Consider the following 25,185-nt stretch of genomic DNA (forward strand, 5'->3'; position numbering starts at 1 on the left):
ATGAATGAATGAACATGGTTGATTTTGAAGACTGGGTCCCCATGTCTTCATCTTTCCTGCTCTTTCTCTCTTTCCTCCCTAACTCTCTTCCCATTTCTGACAGTGGAATTACTCACCACACTTCCCCTTTCTTCACTACAACTCAGGTCAGGTCAAAAGTCTGAACAGTTGTTCATCAACATGTTTATAAAGCTTCTCTTCGGATAGAGGGGTCTCCGGGGATTTTAAATTTCTTTTTTATTTGTTTTCTATGTTATTTGAATTTTTTTATAATAACGTATACTAAGAAAAACTATATAGAAAGAATAGCAAAGCTATTTTCATTTGGAAAAAATCAGTAGCTTTAATTCCAAAAATAAACATTTCACCCTAAAATTTCAGAATCCCCTCACTTGCTCTCTGCCATTCCAGTGTTCTTTGGCCTCAATTTTGTAGCCCTTAGGTGAATGATTAGAGTAAATTAGTTCTCCAAAAGTCAGTGCTATATATACCATCTCTCTGTCACAGAGGTGAGCTTTATTCTAGAAGTGACATTTATTTCTTTAGCAAACATGTTTAATATTTTTGGGGAAGATTTCGTTTTTTTCCCCTGAGGAAGATTAGCCCTGAGCCAACATCTGTTGCCAATCTTCCTCTTTTCTTTGCTTGAGGAAGATTAGTCCTGAATTAACATCTGTGCCAATCTTCCTGTATTTTTTATGTGGGTTGCCACCACAGCATGGCTGACGAGTGGTGTAGGTCCACACCCGGGATCTGAACTCATGAACCTAGGCCACCAAAACAGAGTGCACCAAACTTAACCACTAGGCCATGGGGCCTGGCCCTTGGCAGATTGTTTTTAAACAACAGTAGCTTGTAGTAGTCACATCCTGCAAATATTTTCAAGTGCTTTGAATCTAAACAGGCTGTTTGTGGCATAATGGGACCTTGGTTCTCTTCCAACTCCCCTCTGATAAATTGCCTTTCCAAATTACCCAGCAAGGGGTGAATTTATTTGTTGTCTCAGAACCTCTGAAAAGTCCATATTTTTCAATTTGCTTTTCACTATTTATTGAACTGCTTTATGTTCTTTTAAGATGCTAGTGATCAAAGAGAAGATGTTTATATTGGAAACCACATGCCTTGCCCTGAAAACCTCAATGGTTACTGCATCCATGGAAAATGTGAATTCATTTATTCCACTCAGAAGGCTTCTTGTAGGTAAGTCATTACCTCCAGATCAGAGGTGAGAAATTTTTTCCATCAGTGGTCACTGCTCTATAGAAGGAAATGAAATGTGGACTAAATATTATCAAAAAGTAACGTTTGTTTGTTGTAGAGATGTAAAAAAATAAATTAGCATAGTTTGGAAAAAAATTGGCAAGTAATTTGCAAAAAAAACCTGCAGATGTTGTATTTGGGTTTTGAGATTATGGGCTTAACATTTTTAGTGTTATGTATTTTTTAATATGAAAAATAAATATACCATATTCCGACGCTATTTTGGTTTTTAGGCAATCTGTCACCAAGTGGTTGAAGGACTAAAGAATGTGTTAAGAACAGAGAACATGAAACTCAAAATATGTACTAAAATAGATTTCTAAAAATAAGGGGATGGGGATGTTAGAACCAGGTGTGATGTGAGAGATGGAAATGGAAAGGGTGTCAATCTTCCCTTTCTGATTCCAGAGAGGCTCTGTGACTTGCTCAGGATCAGGAGCAAGTTAGAAATAGAGCTGGGACAAGACTAGGTCTCAGGTTTCCTGATCCTCAGCCTGATGAGCTGAGTGCCTTTTGTGGTTCTGTGTCTGTCTACCACTAACACTTCTTGTGCTGCTGCTGCTGGGACCTCACCCTCTGCCCCAGGTTGGTCTAGGTAGCCAGGTAATGTTTCCATAGACCAGGGGAGATTGCTCTCATTCTGCTTACTCCTGCTTCCCACAGTTGGCCAGAATCTTTTTTTTTTGTTTCTTAGTCAAAACACCAAGACATGGAGAAATATTATACTTTTCTTTTGTCCTGTCAACCCAGAAGCCAGTGAATCTTTCTCTTCAAGAAGTAAAAGAAAGCGGGTCTCCTGGTCCCTCTACTCCTTTAGCTCCCTTCTCCTGACTCTTTTTTCCTTCTCCTCCTGTTAAAAAACAAAACAAAATAAAACACTGTAAACTGTTAATAGTTAAATAATTCTTTGTTAAATTTAAGCTTTTGAATTTTTCCTGATTGAAAGTTTTCCTTGTTTTTGGAGGAGCTAACCACCCACCCCCGCCTTTTCCCAAACACTTAAAAACTACAGCTGTACAAAAGAGAACAGGCCAGTAAAATTAATCAACATGTAGCGTTTTATTAGGGCAGTTGTAAAACAAAAACATACAGTGGATTCCTCATTTGTGTCACAGTGGCATACATCTTGATAGAAGTTCAGATCGCGTTGTACTCTTAGGGTGGAGCATCTTTCAAGATACCTACAGGAAGGATGAGAGAGGATGATGTCCTGATAGTGAAGTGATATCAGGCACTTTGTAGTATTTTATGAATTGACAGTAACAGGATTGGATGGTATGGTGGTTAAAGGCTTTGGAATCAGATACACCAGACTGGCCAATTATCAGTTATGCCCTTTGGCAGTCACTTAAAATTTCTAAACCTCACTTTTCTCATGTCTAAAATTATATTAATAAAAGTGCCTACCTCCAAGCGTTGTTAAAATTAGATGAGATAGTATAGGTAAAATGCTTAGCACGACACCTGGTACACAGTGTGTATTTAATAAATAGCAATTGCTAGTATTAGACTGTAAGTGCCATTAGGTCGGGGACTCTGTTTTGCCTACCACCGTCTTCCTAGTACCTTGCATAGGACCTAGCCCAGTAGCTACTCAGTAAATTGTGTTTTGAATGACATGATGATTATCAACTTTTCCCTCTTTTCCAGACCAGGGGTGTTTCTTAAATGCTAAAGAATCACTTTTCTGTACACTGATAACTCCTAAAAAGCAGTTGATGTTTTTCTTGTGTCAGAGTACTTCAATGTCTACAAGAACCAGGCCATAACATCACATGCACTTCCACTAGTAGCTGGGTGTAGTAGTTTGGGTGGCAGTAAACAGGCAGGGGTGAGGAACCTTTAGCCATAGTCCTATTATCAGGTTAGAATCTTCTCACATTGTCCCACAATTAATTTGTTTGTTTGTTTATTTATTTATTGCTTACTTTGTACCAAATTTTACCTGGCACTGGGGTCTTAAATTGAAATATTCCAGGGATCCATGGATCATGCCTTCAAAAAAACGTATAATCTGGTGGAAAAGACTGACACATAATAAGCAATTAAAATTTAATATGAAAAATGCTGTCACACATAGATGTACAGGAGATGATTAGGGACTTCAGACAAGGCACTTCAATGTTCAGGGGGTGGCGGACATTGTGAGAGGAGGGGCAGGTCACAGGAACATTTCTGCCATCCCAGGAGCTTGTCCTTTATTTTAAAGGCAGCAAGAAACCACTTAAGAATTTAAGTGAGAAAGAGGTGATCAGATCTGAAAGCCACTCTGGTGCTGCTTTGTGGAAAATGGATTAGGAGACTGTATATTAGTAAGAAGTGAGAGCCTGAACTAAGTAAAGGAGTTGTAGTTGGACTGAGATAAGGAGACGAATTGCAGAGAAAGAAGCAGGTGGTTGAATCCATAGGTTTTAGTGACCGTCTGGGTATGAGGATAGGAATGTGGGAGTTGGTGGGAGGTAGTGGGAAGGAAGAGTGAGAAGAGTCTCCCAGGTTTCTGGCTAAGGCAGAATTGAGTGGGGAAGTACAGTTGGCAGAGGGAATAGGATTTAGGGGAAAATGATGTATTCAGGTTAATATTCTTGGTCTCAGGTGCTTGTGGGGTATCCGGTTATGGATGTCTTGTAGGCTACTGGATATATTTTGGTTTTAGAACTTAGGAGACATTTGGGAACCATTCCATTTCTAGCATATCCCTTCTAGTTCCTACCCAGAAGTCCTTCCATCCCCTTAGGCCTCAGTTTATTGATCCTATCACCTGAATGTCCTCTTTCCTCCTTACTCAGCTGAAATTCCATGGACAGTCACTGTAGTCCTCCCCTAGTTCATCATACTCACCTGACAATGCTATAACGCTGGTTCATTCCGACCCCCCGCCTATTGCATACCTACACGCATACAGCTGAACATGGCTGCTGTTGAAAGGCACACCACCCAGTTGACTTGTCTTGCTGACGTTTGTGCTCGACGTGGGCCCTTCACACTGCCAGGCAGTCATTCTGTAAGTGTAGTCCATTCATTCTCCTTCTCTCCCAGAGGACTGCTTCATACCTTCACCTCTCTCTTCAGACTGTCAGTACGTCCTCTCTCATCCTTCCTCTCTGCGGATGATCTTGTTTCCAAGTTCACTGAGAAAACTGAAGCAGTATGAAGGGAACTTCTACAGACTTTCACTATCTACCAGCAATTCTCTCTCTTTTTCTCCATGTCATATATCTTTGTATAAATATATTTTATATATATTCATAAATACATTTTTATTTCTTCTATCATGGGGAAAAAACCCTTGTTCTCACTTGCACCAGCTACCGTCCTTGGCAGGAGAACTTGAAAGAGTTGTCTATGGTTGGTCTCCACTCCCTCACTTCCCATTGCTCTTGAACCCACTCCAATAAGCTTTTGCCCCCAACGCTCCACTGAGACTGTTCTTGTTGCTAAATTCACTGGTCAATTCTTAGTCTTAAATTACTTTTGAATGATCAGTAGCATTTGACATAATTGATCAGTCCTTCTTGTGTGATACACATTCTTTACTTGGCTTTGGGATTACATGAGCTTTTGGTTTTCTCCCTCTTCCCTGACCATTCCTTTTGGTCTTCTTGGCTGCTTCCTCTTTTGCTCCCTGACCTCTCAATGTGGGCGTGCATCAGGGTCCAGTCCTGGTCTTCTTTCTTAGTGATTCCATCCAGTCTCAGGGCTTTACCTGACATATGCTGATGACTTTTAATTTACATAAATCTCAGACCTCTCTCCTAAGCCTGGAACTCATAGATCCCTGTCCCTCCTTGACATTTTCACTTAGATTTCTGACACCTCAAGCTCGGTAGGACCTAAGCTGATCTCCTGATCTGCCTCCCCTCTCCTAAACCTGCTCCACCTGTAACCTTCTCTATCTCGGTTGATGTCAACTTCATCTTTTCATTTGCTCAGACAAAACACCTCTGATACATCTCTGACTCTTCTCTCTCTCAAACTCCACAGCCAGTCAGTTGGGAAATCCCGTTTGCTCTAGTTCAGAATATATCCAGAATTCGGTTACTTCTCACCCTTGCCACTGCTGTTCCTGGTGCAGGCCTCCATTTTTTCTCCCTGGCATTAATGTGGTAACTTCCCTGATTGTGTCTTTCAGTCCATATTCAGCACAGCAGCCAGAGTGAGCCTTTTAAAATAAATGTCAGTTCATATCATTCCTCTGCTAAAACCGTTCCAGTGGCTCCTCCATCTCAGTGAGTGCAGAAGGCCCTACACCGTTTGCCCCCGTCACCTGTCTGTCTTGGTCCCCTGCTTCCCTTTCCGCTTTCCCACCTCCCTCCAGACACGCTTGCTGTTCCTTGGACACGCCGTGCACTCATGCTCTCACCTCACCATCTTTGCACCAACTCTTCCTTTGCCCGATATGCTCTCCCAGTTGTTCCAAATGGCAGAATCCTTCACCTCCTTCATGTCTTTACTCACATGTCTTTACTCCTTCACTTCTTAATGAAACCTACCCCGACTGCCTTACTTAAAATTGCAGTCCTCCCTTCCTGGCCCATACCTGGCACCCCCTTAATTCTGTTTCTTTTTGAGTAGTACCTGTCACCTTCTAACATAACCATTTTATTTACTTATGTTTATTGTCCCTCCCTCCCCTGCTAGAGGGTAAACAGGCCAGGTATCTTTGTTTTGCTCACTGATGTATCCCAAATGCCACTACAGTACCCAGCACATGTCCGTAAACATGTCAGTAAATATGGGTGAGCAAATGAATCAGCGCATGAGGCCACAGGAGGGAATGAAATTACTATGGAGGGTGTGTGGGATGCAAGAATAGAGGGCAGAGGACCAGGTGCCTGGATCTGCCTTTAATCCATAACAGAAGAAGAAGTAATAACCTGAAAGTTAATACTTGAGATATTTGGAGAGTATGACCCAAAAGTCAGTTACAAAAATAATATCCAGGGAGGATTGCCTGAACCGTATATGGCCTACACATTCTTCTCGATATTCTGATTTTAATTTTTGGATTAAGCTTCACATTCAGAGGGCTACCTATCTAGGACATTTTTATAGCCCCCTTTAGAACTGTTTTTATTTTACTGAGCTTTGACTTTTGGCCATTAGCCTACTGTGAAAGATAGTATTTTAAAAATCTTACGAGACTTCATTATATCATTGAAGTTATTGCAGCTGTGCTGTTAAGAATGATGATCTCTAATGTCAGACAGTGCTCTCTTTACACGAGGACCAATGAGATAAAGTTCCTTGAATTTAGTAAAAATAGTAACTGGTTCTTTTGAACAACTGCTTTGATTTTATTTTATGGAGACTGTATTTTGTGTGAATGATCTTACCACTTTCTTTTCTTTCATTCTTTTTTACAATCCGATGGTTTTTAGTCTATTCACAGAGTTGTGCACTCACCACAGTCAATATTAGAATATTTTATCATCCAGAAGAAACTCCAGGCCCTTTAGCTATTAGTCTCATATCTCTCCTTCTTCCTAGGCCCTGGACAACCACTAATCTATTTTCTGCCTCTATAGATTTACCTATTTTGGACATTTCATTTAAGTGGATTCATATAATATGTAGTCTTTTGTGTCTGGCTTCTTTAACTTAGCATAATACTTTTAAGGTGTATCCACGTGGTAGCACTTTGTATCAGTACTTTGTTCCTTTATATGGCTGAATAATATTCTGTTGAACGGACAGTACCACATTTTTTAATTCCACTTATCAGTTGATGTATATTTGAATTGTTTCCACTTTTTGGGTATTATGAATAATGCTTCCTTGAACAATTGTTTGTAAGTTTTTGTGTGCACGTGTGTTTTAATTTCATATGGGTAAATGCTTACGAGTGGAATTGCTGAGCCAAATGGTAACTCTGTGTTTAACTTTTTGGGGAACTGCCAGACTCTTTTCCAAAGTGGCTGCACCATTTTTTATTCCCTGCTCTACTGTTGCCATCACTTGTTATTATCTGACTTTTTGATTCTGGCCATCCTCTTGGGTGTGAAGTGGTATCTTATTGTAGTTTGTGTTTTCCTGATGACTAATGATGTTGAGCGTCTTTTCATGTGTTATTGGCTATCAGTATATCTTAGTTAGAAAAATGTGTATTGAGATCTTTTTGCCCATTTTTGCATTTTTTTGCCTTTTGTTAATAAGTTGTAATAGTTCTTTATATGTTCCAGATACAAGTCTCTTATCAAATATATAATTTGTGGGCCAGCCCTGGTTGCCTAGTGGTTAAGTTTGGCACACTCTGCTTTGGTGTGGACCTACACCACTCATCTGTCAGTGGCCAGGATGTGGTGGTGGTGCACATACAAAAAAAAGAAGAAGATTGGCAGCAGATGTTAGCTCAGGGCAAATCTTCTCAGCCAAAAAAAAAAAAGATACGTAATTTGGAAAAAGTTTCTCCCCTCCTGTAGGTTTGTCTTTTCCCTCCTTTGATAGTGTCCTTAAGTGCAAAAGATTTTAATTTTGTTTTAGTCCAGTCTGTCTCTTTTGTTGTTGTTCCTTGTGCTTTTGGTGTCATATCTAAGAAATCATTCCCTAATCTAAGGTCGTGAACATTTACTCCTTTTCCCCCCTAAGAGTTTTTTAATTTTAGCTCTTACATTTAGATCTATGATCCGTTTTGAGTTAGTTTTTGTGTATGTTGTGAGGAAGAGGTCCAGCTTCATTCTTTTGCCTGTGGATGTCCAGTTGTCCCAGCACCATTTGTTGAAGAGATTGCTCTTTTCCCACTGAGCACCCTTGTTGAAAATCAGTTGACCATAGGTGAATGGGTTTATATCTGGGCACTCAATTCTGTTCTATGAATTATATATCTACCTTACTACCTTTTTTTGTCTGCTAGGAAGCTTAGAGCCCAGTGTGAAACCTACTGGCAGGTGTCTCGGAACCTCAGGGATGGGATTCGTGGGCTCATATCACCCGTGGTGTCCCCTGTTTCATTCTCCCAAGTTTCTTTGTTGTTGGTATATGTGCTTTATTAAAGAATCTTTTTTTTATAATGAAGTGTGGGACATTAATAAATACACTTCAGATGTTTTATTAATCAGTTCCAACTGAAGGCTGGCTAATTTATACATTTCACTCTGTCAGCTAAAAAATGTGAATTTTCTGTTAAATATCTGAAATGTTTTCCCCTGTCAAATTATTATCATCAGCTGATGTTGTTGCCTTTTTATTTACTTCTAATTGGAATTAAATAATTTCTAAGATTAGCACCTACTTGACTGCTTGGCTTCATTTCTGTCATTAATAACTTATTTTCCTTTCCCACTCGCATCTTAAAAGATCATATTATATATATGCACTGAAAAGTGTCTTGAAGATAGTTGGGTGCTATCATCAAAGAACTGTAAATGTTTATGCTTATTTATTCAATAATCCTATTTCCAAGTATCTAGCCTAAGGAATAGCACTAAATATAGAAAAGTGCACATTCACCAAAGTGTTTACCACACCTAATTTATAATTGTGAAAACTGGAAAATAGCTCATATGTCTTAGAACAAGGAATAGATTGCTATATTATAACCACTGAATGGAATATTAGATATCTGTTTTTTGTTGTTGTTTTTTTTTGAGGAAGATTAGCCCTGAGCTAACATCTGCTGCCAATCCTCTTCTTTTTGCTGAGGAAGACTGGCCCTGAGCTAACATCTGTGCCCAGCTTCCTCTATTTTATATGTGGGACGCCTGCCACAGCATGACTTGACAAGCAGTACGTAGGTCTGTACCTGACATCTGAACTGGCGAACCCCAGGCTGCCAAGGCAGAATGTGTGATCTTAACCACTGCACCACTGGGCTGGCCCCTAGATATTTGTTTTTGAATAAAGGTAATAAAGACTATTTAGCAACTTTAAAATTAATGTGATATCATGGTAGGTGAAAGAAGCGCTGTGTAAAATAGGCATCAGAAAACATGTAAGGAAATAGACAAATGGCAGTTTTTTTGCCAATGGTGGGAGAGTGCCTGATTTTCTATTCTGATTTAAATTTATCATTCTTCTGTATCTTTTAATTTTAAAACCTGGAGTTATTGAGGTTTGTAATTCTCATAGTAGTCTTTTTTTTTTTCCCCTTTTCAGATGTGAATCTGGTTACACTGGACAGCACTGTGAAAAGACAGACTTTAGTATTCTCTATGTAGTGCCAAGTAGGCAAAAGCTCACCCATGTTCTCATTGCAGCCATTATCGGAGCTGTGCAGATTGCCATCATAGTAGCAATTGTCATGTGCATAACAAGGTAGGTCATGACCTGAGAAATACCAACTTTAAATTAGAGGTGGGTAGCTGTTAAATTAGAAAGACCCTTGAAGCACACGCAAAATCATAGGGGCTTTAACTCCAACCAGTTTTTTAGGAAAAAGCCCTAGAATCAATTCACTGATGTTTCCATCGATCTGACCTCTCCCTGTCTTGCTTCTTTAGAATATGGGCAAGAACTCATTCCCAGGAATACAGGTATTTTTGGGCTACAGGCAGAGGGAGAATGAGAATATTCAATGACATAAAGGAATTTAGGGACTCAGAACTGTGTGTTCTAACACTGCATTCAGGGACAATAATGGTGGTGGCAGAACTTTTAGAATGGCCTGAACATGCACAGAAGACCTATGCAGAAATTTTTTAAGCCTGGCAGAACTAAAAGATGTTTCATGCCCTAAGAATATACTTTATCCATAGTAAATATAATAAGAAGGAATAAATCAGAGGTTACCGAAAACCGCTTTTCTTATTATATCGTTGTGCTAATGTTATTTTGTTTTCTGGAATATGGTCATAAATACTAAGCTTTAAAATTCTCTATCATAACTAAAACCATTGGAGTTTATTGCAACTAAACTCCAAATTAAAGGACCTATTTGGAGTGCAGTTGGCATAAAATGGGTATTTTTCAAGCTGAGTAGAAGTTGGAATCTCACCTGTGAAAAATCAAAGCAAATCAAGTTCATATTGTGTGTATGCTTCCTGGTCTTGTGTATTTTCTTCTCGCTTCCCTCTTCCTACCTCCTTTAAGGTTTGGTTCAGAAGTCCCATAAGCATCATCCCTATGCTTTTCTGCATTATTCTGGGCAGAGGATTGGAGCATATCAAGTACAGATATTGGCAGGCCATAATGGATTTATGGCTCTTCTATCCAAGGTCTGGATAGAAGCCAGACTTTCAGTAGTCTCAGCCATCTGGAGCTGAAATGATAAATCTAGAAATGATAACAAGGGTTCTCTAACAGCTATTTTTCATAAAATTCAGATTCTAAAGTCAGTGGACTTTATTCCATAGAACAGATGATCTGCCCTTAGGCAAGACTGCTGAGTATAATATTGGGCAGTAGATTAAAGTAGAGACATAATGACATAAAAAATAATGACAGGAAAGAGAAGATAGAATAAAAACGTGCAACAGCAGGGTTGCCTCTGGCCATTTAATATAGGTGCGGAGCTTAAGTAATTTGCCTGTGGTCATCTACCCATGAGTGGAAGTGCCTTGATTTGGATTCAGTGCCGCTGGATTCCCAAACCAAGAGAAGAGTCCACGTTGAGTCATCTTGGGAAATATATTTGCCAAGTATGATCGTGGTGTGGGAGCAAGGTTCAAACTTGATTTTGTAGCTGTTGAGGGTTTTGAGCAGGAGAGGAACTTGGTATGAACCATTTTTCCAGAGCATTAATCTGAGTGTCACCTGCAAACTTCGTTGAAGGAATGAAAATGTGAGGTAGAAGGAGAGCATTTAGGGCATTACTAGAGGAAAGCAGGAGTAGGGTAATAAATGATTTGGAAGGTGAAAGAAGTTAAGGTAAAGATAAGAGAAGATTTTGAGGCCTGGTGACAGTGTCACCTTTAAGAAGATCAAAGAATGTCAGAGTGAGTGGAAAGCAACTTTGATTTCAACCCCTTCATTCTAGAGAATTGAGGAAACTAAAGCCCCAGGATGGGAAATGCCTTGCCCAAGGTCGCACAGATGGTTAAACCCTTTATAAATCCTAATCCAGCCTCTTCTCCAGCTCTGTGCTTTTGTTCTCAGTGCGCTATAATCCTCAACTACTAAATTAAAATGACCTGGCAGGTAGTTTTCAAGTCTGTATCCTCTACTTTATACTCCACATGTGTTTGCTGCCTTCACAGACACTTAGACATCACTGTGTTTTTAACTGTGTTATAATGTCTTCACTGCCCACTGTCTCCATCACTGAAGGGTCATCTCACTGAATTTATCATCAGTCTCTCCTTGAGGCCTGTCTTTTTATTGTGAGATTTTCTCCCCTAGATAGATGTGTTGCGCTCTTGGATTTAGATATCATAATTATGTGCTTGGTCATCTCCATTGAATTTTTAAGGAGTGTCTCTCCCACACAGTCCGTTATGGGACAGCTGTTCACTTGTCGTGGTGGCTGCTACGTGGGAGGAATCCTTTTTTAAAAGGATGTTCCTACTGACCTGCTTATCAACACTGTATAAGTAAAATTTTATTCTTTTATGCTTGGAATCTTTTATGTTTTTAGACTCATAGAGTGACAGATTGGCAGGGACTTTGGACATCATCCTAGCCAAACACCCTTATTTTATAGTTGAAAAACACCATGGCCCCAGGAAGTTGGAACTTTTCCAAGGTCATGGTGCGTTAGTGACATGTTAAAGAGGATTTTTGCACCTCTCAACCAGTTTCCTTATTTATGAAATGGAGATAAAATTTGTGGAAAACAGTGTATAAAACGGAAGTGTTACCATCCAGGCTTTTAAGTCAAGGCAAAACAGTGCTCTTTGAGGTTGAATGAAAATATGGAACTTTAGAGTAGGAGTACTCATTGTTGCAAGACTTTCTTTTCACTAGATTATAAATTCCGTGCTGGCAGAGATTTTAGAAGTTAGTCCAACTCTTAATTTAATATTTTATATATAGGAAAAGGAGTTTGCACAGCCCAAACTCGGAATTTCCAGGATTCATCGCAGTCCCTTTATTCCGTGTTGCGTAGCACAGCGCCTTGTGCATAGTAAGAGCTCGTCTGTTTGCACTCCTGTGGGCAGGAAAGAGCAGTTACAGCACAGTGGTTCATACCACCGTGCAGAAACATGCCCGGTAAAATGAGAGCTGAGTCAAGGAATGTCCCTTCTCCCTGGTATGGCTGTTCTTTCCTGGATTTTATGGTTTGCTCAAGCAGGGTGTGGAGTGACTTATTTTGAGTCATTGTCTAAAATCACTAGGCATTTCCTGTGTATTCATATCTGAGGTTAACAGGCATACATCTTCCTGATTTCTCCTTCATCTGAGCTTACTTGTCATTTTGGGGGGTGTCAATAAGGATCCTTTCTCCTGTCACTGTGGCTGGGGAGTCACCAGGCCAGAGGAAGGCAGGCATTCCTCTACAGGGGGATGCATATGCAGCAGTAGAGACCCCAGGAATGAGTTTTGCTGTGTTCGTACCTGCATCGTATATCTAACCCTCTCACCTCCCAGCTTTGTAGGGAAGAGAGCAGTCTGACTTGTTGGTCCTCACCTTGTGTTGCCTCAAGTAGCATCCTGTTTCCCCGTCATGTGATCGCATGCAGTGTGGCCTTATGAGTGAGATGTGTATTACTTTGGAAACATTTGAAATATTCTAAACAAAATGACATTTTTCTTCTCTTTTTTTTAACTCAACAGAAAATGCCCTAAAAACAACAGAGGACGACGACAGAAGCAAAACCTAGGTCATTTTACTTCAGATACGTCATCCAGAATGGTTTAAGATGATAACTTTTATATGTACACTGACCATGTGATGTACATTTATTATGTCTTTTTTTAAAGAATGGAAATATTTATTTCAGAGGCCTTATTTTTGGACATTTTTAGTGCAGTACTGTTGGCTCGTATTTAGAATATTCAGCTACAACAGTTTTGGACTGTTTAGTAGTCTTTGTTTTATGTTTTTAAATACAGAAATTGATTTCACAAATTTGTACCACATGGTAATTCTAAGACTTGTTCTTTACCCATGGAATGTAATATTTTTGCAAAGATGGACCACTTCACAAATGGTTATAAAGTCATACCCCCTTCTTCCACAATGACCACAGCAAATGACCAAGCATGAACTAAAGGTAAAGATGTTTACAGATTACTTTTCTTACAAAAAAAAAAATCTAGAAGACACTGTGTTTAAATAGACATTTAAATGTTTTTGAGATTTAGAAACTGATTTTTTAGACACTGCCTATCGCATGAACTATAAAGCTGTGTGTGTTAGATGTAAAATATAAGATGTATGGACTGGAATTTGGTTATTCCTCTCTTTGAAAAAATAATTCTGATAATTTGGGAAAGTATCTGGTAGCAATGATGGAGCCGATCACTGAAAGGTAGATTTAGGTATTGTGAGAATAGTCTGTTTAACAAACAGATTGGAATAAAGCCTACTCTCTCAGTTAAACTACTTTAATACACATTCATTTTTAAAGAAAATATTTGTTTTAACATAAATAAACAAATTGTATCAGTGTTTGTGAATAAAATGCAAAAATGATTGTTAATGATTGGTGCTCTTAAAGTGAGCTTAAAAATTATCTAAGAACTCTACCCAAATTTGTCCTGTAGTCATAGCTATATTAATAGATTGTTGGTGTTTAAGGATCTGAAGTGTGAGTAGAATGTATTCAGCTGTTTTAACATGTTTAGATATTCAGAAGTATGCATGTAGAATTTAAGAATATGTTCAAAATTAAATATTAATTTTAATATTTGGTTTGGAAAAGCATGTTATAATATAATGTTTTCACTATATGGCCTCTGTTTTGGTGTGTTTATTTACTATATTCTTTGATATTGATATATCAGTACATTTAATATTTGTAATTAATAGAAAAAGCAGATTTCACTTCAAAAGTCCCCTTCGCTTTTACAAATACTGCTGTAAATTATCTAAAGGCAAGAGCTTTACCCAACATTTGGAGTTTGCTTTTTTGGTCATTTGGCTTCTACGCTTAATATTAGTAACATGGTGGCTTCAGTGAGCTTTTTTTTAAGAAGCTTTCCTCTGGTGTCCACACAGTCTTATTTGGGTCCCTTAGTCAGTCAGTAAGCATGCGTGGAACACTCCCCAGTGCTTTGCGAGGGCTCATGTTGCAGAGCAGTCACGTATGGGTATTTGTAGTTATAAATACTTGACCAGTCTCCAGGGGTGGGGTTTCCAACCCTTTAAACACCCCTGTTGACTGTTTTGCTCGAAGTGCCAGAATCGACTGTGGTAGGACATCTTTCACCGAGAAATAAATACAATGGAACATAATGGGTCTGCTTCAAATGCTGATAAAATCCACCAGAATCGCCTGTCGAGCGTTACAGAGGATGAAGACCAAGACGCCGCTTTTACCATTGTGACTGTGCTGGACAAAGTGGCCGCCATCGTGGACAGTGTGCAGGCAAGCCAGAAGAGGATAGAAGAGAGACACAGGGAGATGGAAAACGCCATAAAATCCATCCAGATAGACCTACTGAAGTTTTCACAGTCACACAACAACACAGGCTATCTTATTAATAAGTTGTTTGAGAAAACCCGCAAAGTCAGTGCTCACATTAAAGACGTGAAGGCCCGGGTGGAGAGGCAACAAACTCATGTTAAAAAAGTTGAATCGAAGCAAGAGGAAATACTGAAGAAAAACAAATTCCGCGTGGTAATATTCCAGGTAAGCTTGTACTCGTGCTTAGCTCGATTACTGCAATCTCTCACATCCTTTAATGGCCAAGTCGTGTCAGAGGTTTCCAGTGTTGCATCATAACTATGGTATATATTCATGTGGTGGAGTTCAGTATCAGCAGAGATCTCAAGATCAAACCATTTATTTCTGTGTTAACTAATGTACTATCATATCAGTGTTTTGAGCTGCTCAACCATTTTGTGTAATATGAACTGTGGATCATAGCTGAGGCTATTTCAGCCTTTGAAACTTAATATTGGTAAGGCTCTTTCGGCATGTTGGACATATTAGAATGATGCCCTCTCATAGACCTTGGAATGTTAGAACTCCAAGAGACCTAAGAAGCCTCTAGTTTAAAACACCTTTTTGTTGTGTGAAAAAAGAAACTGAGGACCAGTAGCCCCACAATGTGGTTTTCTTCCTTATTATGGAGAGCCAGGAAAGCCCTAAACAGTAAAATGTGAACTTTTCAGAATATAATCTGTCTATTGGAATATTTACGTAAGAGTCATAAATAAGAAAAACGCTATTTCTTAATCAGGAAATTATTTTTTTATTATATTCATACAAATGTAGGAGTCATATAAGTGATTCCTTATATTTGATTACGTAGTCTTTTTACTTAGTGATTTAACATAATAGTTTTTGTGTGGCATTGTGTATTGAGCTAAGTTCCTATATTACTCTGCGCTTGATACTTGTGTTTTTTGAAATTGGAACATATCCATGGCAAATGCTTAGTATCTATAATATATTTTAAAGCTCTTCTAAATCAAAAGGATAAAGTTGAACTCTCCTCCCATGGTGGAAAAACAGGAAAGTCGTTATCAGAAGTTCACAAAAGACAAAATAAATGAGCAGAATTCCACTTTCACCTATTTAAATATTTACAGTTACTGAAACATAGAGTTCGAGGGTAGAAAAAAACAAGTACTTCAGTATTCTGCTGGTGGGAATATTAATTGGTGCAATTAATTTTCTGGAGGGCAGTTTTGTTAGTATGCATTTAAGAACCTTAATAATTCACAAACCTTTTGGCCCCAAAATTTCATGTCAGAGATTTGTTCTCAGTATAAAGTAAGTAATGTATGCAGGGATGTTCACTGGTGCATATATACAGTGTTATCACACTGTATTTTTAAAATGGATGAATGCCCATACGCATAGTGAAAAAACCCTAGAAGAATTAAAACAAAATAAGATAGGAACACAGTTGGATTATGCAGGCAGATACGTGTAAGATACTAAGGATGTGGGCCATAACTCCCCATGGCATTCTCTACACTTTAGTCAGTTCTCCATAGCCCTCTGGTGACTGATAAAGTTACACTGGGATGGCACAGTGGTATTTTGGATCTGTTTTTAAGAGCCTGTTGGTTATTTAGGAAGAAGAAGAGGAGAGAGAAGAGTTGCTTATTTTAAAAGTAGGCGGATTGCACTAGGCCATTTGAAATTGTTTATCATTTTCCTTTCCTTCCAGGTCACTGGAAGTCCTATTACAGACTTAACAATATGAAAAAAAAAAATCACTCACGTTACTCTCAGAGGCCCGTCCCAGCATTAGTGTATGTAATGGGAATCTGATTTGGTGTTGGAGAATGTAGTATACATTTTTCAGTTCACTTTCCAAGGGCATTAGCGGCAGTGAGCGTATCTCACCCTCCACTTGCTTGGGACATGCCAGGAAACAGTCTTGGTGTCCAGCATCCCTCCTGAGAACCTTGTGCAAGGAGTGGACCAGGGACCGTCAGGATTTACCAAGGCCAGCACAAAGAGGTTTCTGAAATTTCTAATTGGCTCTTGTTTGTCTATTGACATAATTCTTTTTTTTTAAAGTTAAGATGTTTCTGTATTCACCTGTTTATTCCCTGAAACTATGTTTTTTTCCTTTTCTTTGAGCCCCTATTATTACTTGAACAAATAGAAGGTAGTATGAAAAAGCAACTGAAAGGCCCTAGTTTAGGTCAGATCTTTCTTTGTAAGAGAGAATGCTGTGAAGAGTCTGTGAATTTACGCTGTTCAGGATAAGCAGCAGTTTGTAAATATGCCGTTGCTATCTTTTATAATAGAGCTTGTGGAGAAGGATAAAGGCAGGCACCAGTGGACATAGACCTCAGACCGAGGATTCATTAGATGTTAGGACACTATGCAATATTCACATGGTTATTCTCAGCAGTGAAAATTAGTTCTTATAATTCATTCTTGGAGTTAATATGTATAAGTGGTTATATTGAGATTCTCCCTTCTACTAAAATTAACTTGAAACTGAGTAATTCAGCTTTAGTATACTTTCATTTCCATTTGGATTTTTCCTCAAATAGTTTTCCCTGGATATGTCTTTTGTGGCAGTGTTTATTAGTATTTTATCACCCACAGTTGTGTATGGCTGAGTTTTCACCTAATCCTGGACATGAGCGTTAAAAAAACTTATCTGCTATTTCTCATCCAGTTACAGATTTTTCTTTGAGCATACCTTTACCTTGATGACCTTCTCATCATGCAAGACAGGAGTCTTACCATATCTTCAAACAATTTTGCTTACTGACCACATGCCTGTGATTACATACATATATATATGTGTATATACACATATATATGTATAATATTTATATAATAATATTCCCCTAGTTATATTACGCTGATACTCAATCAAAGCCACATTACTCTGACCCAAAGTACTCATTTTATTATAAAAATCATCTTTTTACCTGAACTTTTACATAAAAAGATACATGGTAATTGTATTTGGAAATCACCTATAATTCAATCCTATAATTATTATTACAGTGTATTTACCAGTAACTCATGGTATCTCTGACTCATAGGAGTTGCAGTAAATAGATCCACATAATGAGTACTTTCTCTGACTCTACCTCTGTTTTGTTTTGAAGCCTAATTTTGTATAATTTGTTAGGCGGTTGAGAATGCGTATATGATTCCTGACTTAAGCTATATCTGATTTCTTCACAGCAGGATTGTGAGGGCTTTTCCTCCCTATCAAACAGTAACTATTCTTTGGCTCCTTCCTTTTCTAATTATGCCTTCTCAGGCCGTACCAGCCCCCTCAAGTGTTGCTGAAGCTCCTCCCTGTAGCAGGTGTCAGGAAAGGAGAGGAATAACTTGGCTGCTTCTGATTCATCAGAGAGCTACGAGACACCCACCCTGCCTTTTTTTAGCTTCTAGCCTCTCCAATCCTGTAGCCAAAGAATTTAATTTTAAATAAGTATCCAAAGAAATAAGGTTCCAGGGATACCTTCTCGACTATCAGGCTGATAGGTTTTGAATATGTATAAATGTATTTCTTACATATTTATAAAATTTTTTTGACTGAACAGATTTAATCTGGATCTCAAGTAGGAGCACAGTTTCTTTTAGAAATTTTAACTTAGGGATTCAGTTAAAAAATCTCAAGATCTTTAAAGTGTTGCCTGTTTAGTTTTAGAAATAATCCCTAAATGGTGAGTTGGGTTCCTCTAGCAGCTGTGTTTCTGGGTGGGTTCTTAAGGTCACCAGGGTCTGCCGTGTTCCCAAATCCAATTCGCATCCTCATCCTTTGACACATTTGACATAGTTGGTCCTCTCTTCTTGAAGCTTCTTTCCCATTGGCTCCTGGGTGTGCTACTCTCTCTTGGATTTTCTCCTGCCTCACTGGCTGATAAATCTCCTTTTTGGTTCTTTTTCATCTCTTCCGTCTTATCCAGAGGTCCAAAATCGTATCTTTTCATAACACTAAAATCCAAACATTTCTAAAAATAATTTTTTTTCATAACTTATTTGGCAGCAAGACTTAGCTTGACCTGAACCCATTTGATGGCAAAGCCTCACCTGAAATAGCATGAGGCTGTTTATACTCTTTATCCCACCATACAGTGAATATTCATATTTTTGCTGCAAAAATGTTTCTTCCCAAGATCTCACTGGGAATGTTATGTAATATATCATATTTCCCCCAAATATGAAATATTCTGATTTCTGAAACACACCATGGCGCCAAGGGGTTTTGAATAACGGAGTGTAGACTCATTCGCTCAGTTTCTTGGTGATCTCTTTCATCTGGTCTCATGATTTTTAATTTCATCATTATGTTAATGATTCCTAAATGTATATCTCTAGTCCAGACCTCTCTTCTGAATTCCAGACTTATATGCTCAGTTGCCTGCTCACCATCTCTGCTTCCTTAGATTGCCGTTGGGCATCTCAAAGTCAGCCTGTTCAGATCCCATCCTTTCCCTCCAGGCACGTCCTCCTGTGATCTTCCCTGTATCAGTTGATGGCAGGTCTCTCCTTCAGTTGCTTAGGCCATGTACTTGAGACTGGTCCTGGATACTCTCTCACACTCCATGTCTACGTCTAGCAGCTAATCCTGTTGGCTCCTACCTTCACAGGGGATTGGGAATCGGACCACTTCTCACCACCACCTCTGCCAACACCCTCATCCATTTCTCACCTGACTGATCTCAGTGGTCTCCATCTGTTCTGCCTGCTTCTTATCTTGCCCCCATAGTCTATTTTCAGCAGAGTGATCCTTTTACAATATGGGTCAAATCATGTCACTACTCCCCTCAAAACTTTCTTAAAGGCTTCCTCTCACACTCTGAATGAGAGCCACTATCCTTATTATTGGAGACAGAGCCTTATGTGGTCTGTCCTTCCAGCTGCCTCTCCTCTCTTCTCTCCTCTTCCTCTTGCCCCTTGATCACTCTGCTCCAGCCACAATGTCCTCCTCGCTGTTTCTCCTTTCCTCCCAAATATATGCATTACCTTCAGGTCTGGGCTATGATGTCACCTTATTAGTGAGGCCTTTCCAAGCATCCTCCCCAGTCACCATATTCCCCCTTTCCCTGCTTTATTTTTCAGCTTAGCACTTATCACCATCCAATATACTATATATTTAACTTGTTTGTTTCTCTCTCTCCAAGAGCATAAGCTCTTTTACTCTGTTTTCTTCTCAGGAGGTTCTCAGTTCCTAGAACATGGACTGGTGCATGTAGATGCTTAGTAGCTATTTGTTGATAAAGGCATGAGCCTCTTACTTGATCCAGTAGTCATGTACCCGCTGTGTACAAGGCACTCTGATAGATGCTGCGCACAAAACATAAATAAGCCACATCTCTGCTTTCATGGAACCTACCGTTCAGTGAAGGCCGCAGGGAGACATTTATAAATAAGTAGAGCTCCATTTCAGTTCAAACTGTGATAAATGCTATAAATAGAGGTCTGTTGTTTTGGTGTATCTTGGAGACAGAATTAACCTCTTGGGAAGGTGGGAACATTTGAATCCATTCTTGAAGGAAGATTTTGTTCACAAAGCTGAAAAGAGGTGAAGGGGCATTGAAGGTATGAAGAACCACATGACACAAAGATGTGGAAGGATGAAAACATTATGTGTTTGAGGAATGGAAAGAGTGATTGTGTGTTGCTGGCCTGGAGGAGTGGGAAAATAGGCTTAGTTCAAACCGAAGAGCCTTCTAATCATACTAAAGAATTTGAACTCTATCCTCTGATTGTTGATTAGCTCCCAAAAGTTTTAAAGTAGAGAAAGGATCAGAGCTATGCTTCAGAAATATTTCTCAGGAAAGACTCAGGTGATGTTTTGGAGGTGGAGGCATTGCACAAGTTCAGGCCTCCGATGACAAGCACCTGGATTAAGACATTGGTAGAAGCAAGGAGGAAAGAGGAGGGAACTGAGGAGTCTGTTAAACAGTATTATCAACAATGCTTGGTGACCAGTTGGATATGGGATGAGAGGGAGAGAAAATATTGGGGACCCTGATTCTGAGGTTTCTAACTGGGTGGCACCTGGATGGGTATTGCTGCTGAGAGGGACAGGAAAAGAAGGAGCTGTGGAGAGGATGATGGATGGGCCTTGAGTTTTGGACATGTTAAGTTTGAGATGCCTGTGTCACATCAAGATGAAGGCTGTCTATTATTTAAAAATGTGTCTTCATCTTAGGAGAAGGGAGGGGGTGAAGAGAAAATATTCGTGAGTTTGTTACAATTGGATCTGAAGGTATAGGAGTGAATGAGGTTGCACAGGTGAGCTTCAGAGATGAAGAAGAAAAAAGGGCCACAGATAGAGAAACCCGGAGAAATACCCCCATTTAAGGAGCAGGGACAGGATGAGCAGCCTTTGGAGGAGGTTCAGAAGGTGTGGCCAGAAGGCCAGAGGACTGATCTCTCACATGCTCCCTTTTCTCTCCTTCAGGAGAAGCTTCGGTGCCCGACATCCCTGTCTATTGTTAAAGACAGAACCCTGACTGAAGATCAAGAGGTGGAGGACGATGTCTTTGATCCCCCGATAGAGCTGTCTTCCGATGAAGAATATTATATTGAAGAGAGCAGATCTGCCAGGCTTAGAAAGTCAGGCAAGGAGCGCATTGATAATATCAAAAAGGCATTTTCCAAAGAAAACATGCAGAAGACACGGCAGAATTTGGACAAAAAAGTGAACAGAATTAGAACTAGAATAGTGACCCCAGAGAGGAGGGAGAGGCTGAGGCAGTCAGGCGAGAGGCTGAGGCAGTCAGGAGAGAGGCTGAAACAGTCAGGGGAAAGATTCAAGAAATCTATTTCGAATGCAGCTCCCTCGAGGGAAGCTTTTAAGATGCGGAGCCTGCGGAAAGCTAAAGACCGAACTGTGGCCGAAGGCCCTGAAGAGGTCAGGGAGATGGGCGTGGACATCATTGCCAGGAGCGAGGCTCTGGGCCCCATCAGTGAGCTCTACAGTGAGGAGCTCAGTGAAACAGACCGCGAGGAGGCCAGGGCCGGGGGTTCCCCCCGTGAAGGAGGGGAGATCCCGACCCCTGAGCCTTTAAAGGTCACATTTAAACCCCAGGTGAAAGTAGAGGATGATGAATCTCTTTTGCTAGATTTAAAGCAGTCATCATAAAGAGGAATTAAGTATATTTTAAGTATAAATCTCCTTAACCACACAGTTCTGGTTTAAATAGTATAGTCATTTATGTTTATAGGCCATCCAGGAAAACACAAATGGTGTAACTATTTCATTTCTTATGTTTAAAATCTTAAAGATAATACAGATATAATATACATTTCCTTGTAACTTCCTTGGGAATTCTTTTTTCTGCCCCTGGCTTCTAAGATCCTAGCAGCGTTCTCTCTGTCGCTCTCATGGCAGCTGTGAATTTTTTAAGTTCCTTTCTCTTGCCCACCAGGAAAAGTCTCCTGGCAGGGGTCAATTAGGTATTTGGTCTAAAACAAATTGAGGGCAAATTTGTGGCTGTCATTTGCAAGTGAACTCTCAGTTTTGGTCTAGATTAATGTGGTGGCCAGCCTCCCAGGGGAATAGCTCATTGTGGATAATATCCTTATGTTCAAATCAGTGGATTTGTTAGTAATTAGCAATCACACCCCTCTGTGATACTTTTGCATTAAAAAACTGAAGTTCTGGACTTGAGCATTTGGTTCTGGCATCACAGATTTACTTATATGGAGCCACTTGGCAAGCTGTCTGCTAATCAGCTCATCCGTAAAAGGAAGAGCGTTTGCCCATCCTGCCCACTCAGAGTGTTGTGAAGATTGAGGGAAGCATCGAACATTCTGGGGAAACTCAAATCATATCTAGGGAAAACAAGCCCCCTTGATTCCTTAAGACCAGGATCGAAATAACTGCACCTTCTGACGAAGCCAAGCGGTGAGGACCTCGGTGGGACAGAAACTAAAGTTGGTCTTCAGAAGCCTCTTCACAGAATCAGGAGTGAAAAATAAATGTTTGGGTGACCTCTTTTTTGTCAAAGACGAAGACCAGATCTTGGGTTTGAGTTGGGTCCTAAAATGTTTGCCGGAAAATCCATTTCTAACTTTCCTTCTCTTAGATCTACAGTGGGCTAGAGCAACGTGTGTTTGAGCAGCATGAAGTGTAAAACTGTGGCTGTGTCTTCAAGAGGCCTTTCTAAAGTCAGCCCCGGTGCACTGGGTTTGGAAATGACCTCAGATATTTCTGTTTTCCCCTCAGGGAGCGTCTTTCCAAAACAGTGTTCATAGGAGTTCATCGTAGCTGCTTTCAGAAGCAGCCAGGATTCAGTTATATGTTCACTTTAGCTCTAGCCAATCCAGAAGTAGATATTATTGCTAAAGAAAGAGAGAAATGGTCATACTGGCTCTGCACTTCGGGCATGTTTAAATCTTCTGGTTTTGTCATATTGGAGAAATGAGGAATTGTTGAAGTGGAAGAGTCTGGACAACAGTCAGCTTTCAGATCAGTTTTGGATGCTCATGTAGTAGTTAATTGTGTTAAATACACACACAGACACACTCTCACACACACACAAGTCAACTTTAAAATATTTGACTTGGTTACCCAGATGTCTAGATTTGGGAATTTGATTCAGCATTATTTCCTCTTCCTCTGCATGAATACATAAAATCATAAATTGCTCATCTCATTATCTTTTTATATTGAAAATTAAACTGTATACAACATTGAACAATACTTAAAAATAATTTTAAAAATGTTATTACAGTTTATAAAGAGCTTGGATGCCTAATCACATAGTTCCTTAAAGCCATAATAGATTTGAATTTAAAAAAGACATTATTATAAAGTTTGATGTCAGTGTCCTATTTGTAAGTATCTTATTACTAATAATGAGTGCAGACACCATGGCGTGAATTTGATGCAGTAACCCTTCTTATAATGGATATGTTTCTAGGGTAAGAAGAATGTAAAGAAGTTATAAGCTTTTTCTTTTTCTCTAGACCTATGTAGAGTAAATATCAATTGGGCTAAAATATTTTTCTGCAAGTCTGTCAAGGAATTTTCATAATGACTGTCTGCTTACTGACCCTTTATATGACCAGACTTGACATGTTACAGAACGTTTCCCATATAGATCTGCCTGAATTTTGATGAGGAAGGCCTGATAACTTTCTCAGCTCTTCATTGTGGTAGACTGTGCAACCCCAGAAACACTAAAACAAGTTTGTGTCCTTCAAAGTTTACTGTTAGCTTGTACTGCTTTCTTGGTACTAGGATTTTTCTCTCTATTTTGCTTCTGTCTCTTGACATTTCTCCCATATTTAGGAGATTCCTGCATTCTGCATTCATAATTTTTTCTTCTTTCAACCTGTTTTCTTGATGAAGACTGTCTTATTTGTGATGGGCTGCAAAATCACACATGCCCACTTAATGCAAGGATTATCTTAGTCAATGTTCCTTATTTTAAAAGTTTCAGACAACACAGAACAGATTTCCTGCTGTTTTACACTTCTGTGTTTTTGGAATTATACATGTTAAATGAGTTCTTCAAATCAAACCATCAGCAGGATTTATCCCCTTTTCTTTTGATGAGGCAGAGCAGTGCAATGTCTGTGGACACTGAGGGCTTGGAGCCCCTCGTGCTCTTCTACAGGATGGACAGAGTAGAGCAGGGAGAGCAGCTCTGCCTCCTGTACGTGGTGACCCAGGGTTTCCTTTGAGAGTTGGTAATGGCCTGGTTCTGGCTCGTAGGTTAGAGAAACAGGCCAAATGTGAACTAGTGGTAACAGGCGCGTGAAAATTCAGCTCGCTGAGATTGTATTTGTGATGTGTGTGATCTCCCTGGAACAAGTGTTTACAAATTAAAAATACTAAACCAAAATACAGTATTTTCATTCTGCCCTCATTCTTTGCCTTCCATGCACATTTAAGGGTTTGGTTTAGAGCAGGGCCTGAAGGTTGTCGTGATTCTGTCAGCTGAAAGTGTGGGTCAGGTTACGTAAAACGCTGTTCATTGTGCAGTTCCGTCACATGAAATTCTGGGGCCTTTATTCCTTCTAAGACATGTTTTCTATAGCTTTTTTTTATTGAAACCTGCTAAAAAAATTACAGATTAAGATCTCAAAATAAATTGCTCTGGCATATTTGAGTCCAGACTAGGGAGAATGACCACTGTGGTCTCGTCCTCGATTCTATTTGAATTTGGGGCATGCTGGTACTTGGTCTGTAGTGCAGGAAAAATGAAGAAGCCTCGGTGCTGAATTGTGTGTGTTGTTCTTGTGACCACCTCTGAGTTATGTGATGTCTCAGGATTTATAGCTGGCCGTACCAGGTCAGAATCCCTCAGGGCATTTCATAAGTGGATAGGAGATCTGGGGTAACTGCTTCTTTCCTGGGAGTCTCTCACGTCATCCCAGGATCCCTGAGAGGGTAGCTTGGAGTGGCAGAATATCCTCAGGCTTTGGTTGTACCTTGGGATCTTTCTGAAATCAGCTGTGCCCGTCAAGGACACTCCCAGACTGGCCTGCC

The 25,185-nt window shown here is 39.6% G+C and overlaps 2 protein-coding genes across 5 annotated transcripts in view; both read left to right on the forward strand.

Moving 5' to 3' along the window:
* LOC124226091 (tomoregulin-1) overlaps window positions 1-14,025 on the forward strand; it is a 121,170-nt gene extending 107,145 nt beyond the window's left edge. For all 4 annotated transcript variants that reach the window (XM_046638912.1, XM_046638919.1, XM_046638904.1 and 1 more), the window contains 3 exons: window positions 1,077-1,200; window positions 9,352-9,510; window positions 12,907-14,025. In XM_046638912.1, coding sequence (XP_046494868.1) covers window positions 1,077-1,200; window positions 9,352-9,510; window positions 12,907-12,991 — 368 coding nt within the window. In that variant the 3' untranslated portion in view covers window positions 12,992-14,025. The remainder of the gene's footprint in view (window positions 1-1,076; window positions 1,201-9,351; window positions 9,511-12,906) is intronic.
* Window positions 14,026-14,434: 409 nt separating this feature from the next.
* On the forward strand, window positions 14,435-24,532 carry CAVIN4 (caveolae associated protein 4). The gene is made up of 2 exons (XM_046653305.1): window positions 14,435-14,927; window positions 21,145-24,532. Exons 1-2 carry the CDS (start codon window positions 14,520-14,522, stop codon window positions 21,826-21,828), a joined length of 1,092 nt encoding a protein of 363 aa, XP_046509261.1. The 5' UTR covers window positions 14,435-14,519; the 3' UTR covers window positions 21,829-24,532.
* The last annotated feature ends 653 nt before the right edge of the window (window positions 24,533-25,185 follow it).

The sequence above is a fragment of the Equus quagga genome, chromosome 1 (assembly GCF_021613505.1).
Source record: "Equus quagga isolate Etosha38 chromosome 1, UCLA_HA_Equagga_1.0, whole genome shotgun sequence".
Classification (NCBI taxonomy): domain Eukaryota; kingdom Metazoa; phylum Chordata; class Mammalia; order Perissodactyla; family Equidae; genus Equus; species Equus quagga.

Coding starts and splice junctions, on each gene's coding strand:
- CAVIN4 (XM_046653305.1), top strand. CDS start 14,520: ATGGAACATAATGGGTCTGCTTCAAATGCTGATAAAATCCACCAGAAT. Junction 14,928..21,144: donor TCCGCGTGGTAATATTCCAG/GTAAGCTTGTAC, acceptor TCTCTCCTTCAG/GAGAAGCTTCGGTGCCCGAC.